Source organism: Hyposmocoma kahamanoa, unplaced genomic scaffold (assembly GCF_003589595.1).
Source record: "Hyposmocoma kahamanoa isolate Upper Pololo Valley unplaced genomic scaffold, ASM358959v1 270, whole genome shotgun sequence".
Taxonomy (NCBI): domain Eukaryota; kingdom Metazoa; phylum Arthropoda; class Insecta; order Lepidoptera; family Cosmopterigidae; genus Hyposmocoma; species Hyposmocoma kahamanoa.
The window spans coordinates 140,331-146,188 of NW_020653770.1; the positions used below are offsets into that span (position 1 = coordinate 140,331).

The following is a 5,858-nucleotide window of genomic DNA, read 5'->3' on the forward strand; positions in this document are numbered from 1 at the left end:
CCTCATAAGCATCAAAGAAAAGAGCTCCTCTATTAAATTGTAATTTTAATTACTTACATTAGTATTTTCTTATGTATAATCACAGTTAATTGTGTTCACTGACCTATCTCACTCGCCACACAATCAATTTTCCACTTTAAACACTGTGCACAAAATTTCACAAATGGACCTGTCAGCCAAACTTGCTGCCAACCTGGACGACTTACAGAAGATGTTTGAGTCAAGAATGGGGGACTATGAGGCCAAACTCCAGGCTTCGGATACTTCTCCTGCTCACCGCAATATTGCATCGCTTTCCCAGGACTTCAGTGAGTTCAAGTGTTTTGTACTTCAGACTATGTCTAAACTTAAGGCTCAGATCGAGCTTATATCTCTGGGGCTTGACCGCCATGAAACATTTTTGCGCAAAAAGGTCCTGCTTTTCCATGGTGTAGCTGAGAACAAGGAAGAACAATTAAATTCAGTAATTGTGAAATTGTTGCATAACCAATTGCATTTAGCGGAAATCCATGAAAAACACTTACTGGCTTGTCACCGTTTGGGACCATGGAGATCCTCACAAAGTAAACCTAGAGCTGTGCTGGTTCGATTTGGTGATTTCGAACTTCGCCGATCTGTCTGGGACAGTAAAACTGCGTTGAAGGGCTCTGGTATCACCATATCTGAGTTTCTGACTAAGGCGAGGCACTCCACATTTGTCGCAGCTCGTAAGCACTTCGGAGTTAATCGGTGCTGGTCTACAGAGGGGAAAATCATGATCGTTCTTCCTGATAAGACCAGAATGAAAGTGGAGGCCATGGTTGAACTTCTGCCCGATTCCCTGCGGCTGCAGCTGGGAAAACTGACGTCGCACAGGCTGCAGTGAATCCATTGGAGACAGGAAGTAAATCGACGAAGGGTTCTGCAGCTGCTAAGTCGCGTCGGAGGTTGCACTAATTGTGATTGTGATTTTTGTTTCTCGTAATTTGATTTCTTTTTTTTTATTGTTTTTTGTTCTTTGTGTTTAAATTAATTTTTGCACTATATGTAGGTATTTCTATCTTATTTCTGTGGTAGGTAACATAGCACCTTCTTTATAGAAGTTAATTTTTTCTTCAACTTCAACTTCAACTTTTGTGTCTATGGCTCCGTCGTTTGTTAAATTTAAATTTATTCTATCAAACCTCAGCTGTCAACTGTCAATAAATGTATGACAGCTTTATTATTTTTTGGCTACGGCCTCTTGCATTATGTTGCTTTGTTCATGTTTATATTTTATTTCTACGGCGAGTGCTGATGGTTCGGTGTTGTTTTAGTTATAGTTTGTACGTTGGTTTTTTTATATACTATATTTTTATGTATTATTACTGATATATTTATTGAATTTAATATTATATTTTATTTTTGTGTTAATTAATTGAACATAATAATATGGATGTTACTTTAGGGATAAATGATAGTTTTTACTCGTGCTCCTCATCTCCAAGCCATTTTCTTAGTGCTGATGACAGTAATTATTCCATAGCTTTGTCTCTGCATGATCAGTTATCTTCAGCCTTCTGCAATTTCCCCAAAAATTTCAATGTTGTTCATATCAATGCTCAAAGCGTCCCCTCTCACTATTCTGACCTTCTTGCTTCTTTCATAGATTCTCCTGTTGACGCTATTCTTATATCAGAAACTTTTCTAAAACCTTCTCTTCCTTCTACTCATTTCAGTCTTTCCGGATTTAAGCTCGTTCGGAATGACCGGACGGGTAAAAGTGGTGGAGGGGTGGCAGTATATCTGCGAGCTGATATTCAACATGTTGTTGTTGATGCTTCTCCTAACTTATATTCAAACTCCGCGGAGCACCTATTTTTAAACATTTCCTTGCATCACAAGAAAGTGCTCCTTGCAGTTCTTTATAGCCCCTTCCTTAATATCGACTACTTTCAGTCCCTTGAGTGTCTACTCTCCGACCATTCTCCTTCCTTTGATCACACTATTTTAATGGGTGACTTTAACACGTGTTTGCTAAAAAATGACACTCGTGCCCATAAATTACTTTCTCTAATTTCTTCTGTCAACTTGCATATTTTACCTTTGTCTGCTACTCATCATTTTCCCAATTGCATTCCATCTCTTCTTGATCTTATGATAGTCTCGTCCCCTGAGCATTGTGCTTCCCATGGACAATTCTCTTCTGCATTTTCTTATCATGATCTTGTCTTTCTCTCGTATAAAATTCGTTTTCCTAAGCGTAAGTCGAAATTTCGTATTCTCCGAAATTTCAAGGCCATTGATTTGGAGGCGCTCAAGAGTGAGGCGGGTAATATTGACTGGACTCCTGTGTTGGACTGCGTAGTTATTGATCAGAAGGTAGCTTTGCTCAATGAAATTATATTAAGGTTTTATGATCGTCATGCGCCTTTAAAACGGGTTAAAATCAGACATGCACCTGCCCCCTGGTTATCACAAGATATTAAGATCGTTATGGCTCTCAGAGATAAGGCGAAACGACGCTGGAAGAGGCTTCCTACAGATGACAACCTAGCTCGTTTTAAATACCTGCGTAATCGCTGTAGTCGCTTGTGTAGAGATGCTAAGAGACGGCACATTCACGATAACGTTGAGAAATGCGATTCCACTCAGATCTGGAAATTCCTAAAGTCCATTGGGATTGGTCGTACCACTGCTTCTGGTGATTCGTCCCTTCCTGATCTTAACGCGCTTAATAGACATTTTTCCCTACCCCCTGTTACTTTAGATAAGCATCGTAAAAGCGCTACCCTTCGCATTTTGGCTGACTATACTTTATGTACCTCTTTCTCCTTCCGGACTGTTTCCGAATGTGAGGTCAAAACCCATATTCTCTCTATTTCTTCTACTGCTGTTGGCAATGATGATCTCAGTTCCCGTATGATTAGCCTCATACTCCCTGAACTTGTCCCTATCCTCACTCATGTTTTTAACTTCTCTTTAGAAGCTAGTTCTTTCCCTTCTCATTGGAAACTCGCCCATGTTATACCTTTACCCAAAACGTCTAACCCTACTTGCCTTTCCGAATTCCGAACCATCTCCATTCTCCCATTTCTATCCAAAGTCCTCGAACACATTGTCAACAAGCAGTTAATGTTGTATCTTTCTTCTAATAAGTTGCTTTCCCCGTTTCAGTCAGGTTTTCGTTCTGGCCATAGCACTGTGACTGCACTGTTGAAGGTAACAGATGATATTCGCCTCGCAATGGACAATGGTCTTCTCACTTTGCTTATACTTCTGGACTTCAGCAGTGCTTTCAACTCTGTGGACTTTGACGTATTGCTTGCTTCCCTTCGCTCTTTTAATATTTCTCCTTCGGTTACAGCTTGGTTCGACTCCTACCTCAGAGGCCGCTCGCAGTGTTTTCGATCTGACGAGGCTTCCTCTGATTGGTGTGACTTAGTTGCTGGCGTTCCTCAGGGTGGTGTTCTTTCCCCTCTCCTTTTCTCTGTTTTCATCAATTCTGTCACTTTTGTGCTGTCTTCAAACTTTCATCTCTATGCTGACGATTTGCAGCTATACCGCAGTTTTAAAGCGTCTGATGTCGTTGCAGCCGTTGAAGCGGTTAATGCTGATTTACGATGCATCGCTCATTGGGCTGAGTGTTTTGGTTTGTTGGTGAATCCCAAAAAGTCACAGGCTATGATTGTGGGAAGTGGGTGTATGCGTGGCATATTGCATCTAGATTCTGTCCCACCTATAGCGTATAATTCCACGCCTATTGCTTATGCTTCTACTGCAACTAATCTTGGCTTGCTTTTAGATTGTAATTTGGTTTGGACTCCATATATTAATGAAGTCAGTCGTAAAGTCCATTTCTCCTTGCACTCACTTAAGCGCCTCTAAAACGATTTACCTTTAAAAACCAAAATATGTTTAGTCCAAACACTTATTTTGCCCTTCTTAGACTATGTTGATTCCTGCTATTTGGATGCTACTGAAGAACTGCTAAATAAGCTTGAACGACTGCAAAACCTATGTATAAGGTTCATCTTTGGGCTTCGTAAATATGACCGAATTTCACATTTCCGCAGTCAGCTCAAATGGCTTCCCATCCGTCTCCGCATGAATTTGCATATTGTTTCCATTCTTTACAATATTTTACATAACCCTGTGTCTCCCGGGTACTTGAAAGAGCATTTCAGCTTCCTTAGGTCCCAGGATAAACCCTGTCGCTCTCTTGTTAGGTCCCAGTTATCTTTTCCATGCCAAAAAGTTATCAATTCCGGTTTCTATTCTCACTCCTTCACTGTTCATGCGGTCAGACTTTGGAATGCACTTCCTATTACTGTTCACGAAAGTAAATCGTTAGCTATTTTTGAAATGAGAGTTAAAGAGCATTATTTATCTACTATTCCATCCATATCTTAGGTATTATATTATAAAATATGTATTTATCTAAGTATTTATATGATTTAAAACAATTTAATATTTTTATATTATTTTTATATTACTATTTTTTTTTTCTTGTTTTGTTGTGCACATATTCTTCTGTTCTTTTAGTTATAGTGTCCTGTATTTAGGTCTGCAGGAAGAAATTTCTATTAGAAATAAGCAGAACCTTTTGTTTTTAATTTCGCTTGTATTCTTTGTGACTTGTTGTATTTTTCCTGTACAATAAACTATTAAATAAAAAAAAAGTTGTAATTTATAACTTTGTTATATTATCAAAAATAAATGACCTAAAATATCATTAATGTTATAAATACTTACCGAGTTAATTATATTTTTTTTTATTAGACGTGGTTTCACCGTGACGTTGTAGTTTATGTTTTATAACGAAATTAACCACACATCTACCTCGACTGTTCATTTTTAAACTCTGATTTAAATAAAAACAAAGAGCAAAGCAAAAATAAGTAACTAAAACAAGCCAAAAGTAAACGAAAGAGACACGCCCTCACCCTCTCACATCGCATCGCGGCGAATACTGAGTATTTGGTCAGTTACGAACTGTGCGCGCACGCCGTCGCTTTAGAACAGTATCGATTGTACCTTATTCGATAATGTTTGTCGCTCATAGTGTGAAGTACTGATAGTATTCAATTTAAAACTTACCTTAATATGATTTTTTTTATCAAACTGTATATTTTTGTAATAGTATGTCATATACTCTTACAATCGAAGCAATAAAAAAAAATAGATTTTGCAATTTCGATACTGTTTGTTGCGGCAGTCGATTTATTTCTATTTCTGTGAAACAAATTATAAACAAAGGGCACTCTATCTTAGCGGCCGACGAGAAACCGCGAGCCGAGTGGCGCCGGCGCCGGCGACGGCTTTTGTCGCTTGTAAATGCGCTGCGACGACGAGCACAGGAAGCTCACTAGGATATTCCATCCATCGGACAAGTTTCTCAAAATTAAGTAGTCTCAGTTTATTTCGCGTAACTTCCGCTAAGACTTTTTTTGATAATTTATTATGTCAGTGATAATATTTACAATATTAAAATATTTGAGGCGCTTTTCATTACCCGTGGGAAAAGGTTTTTCAAGAAGCTTGCAATGCAGAAAACAGCGGTGGATGGTTGTGTAAAAGTAACGACACTAATCTCGTTAATGGTATTTTTTACAGTTCATACGCATTACTAGCGTTTTAGAATTGGTCATTCCGTTCTTAAGAAAATTCATTTCATTTTATGATTCGGCACATCTTTTATTTATTTCTTCACTTTTTTTAATATACTATATAATGGACACACGTTTGGCCACAATCTCACCTGATGTTAAGCGACAATGTGACCGACAATGGGATGCGTTTGCCTAAAAATATGCCTGTTCACTCTAGCCTTGAATAGCCCCAAATATGTAGTATTAGGGGTTAAAGTATGAAATTGCCGTTTTATTGCAATAGGTTCT

General features: G+C 38.4%; 1 protein-coding gene across 1 annotated transcript; it reads left to right on the plus strand.

The window, feature by feature from the left end:
* The first annotated feature begins 174 nt into the window (after positions 1-174).
* Positions 175-865, plus strand: LOC113229014. The gene has a single exon (XM_026462485.1). It carries the CDS (start codon positions 212-214, stop codon positions 863-865), a length of 654 nt encoding a protein of 217 aa, XP_026318270.1. The 5' UTR covers positions 175-211.
* Positions 866-5,858: the final 4,993 nt, after the last annotated feature.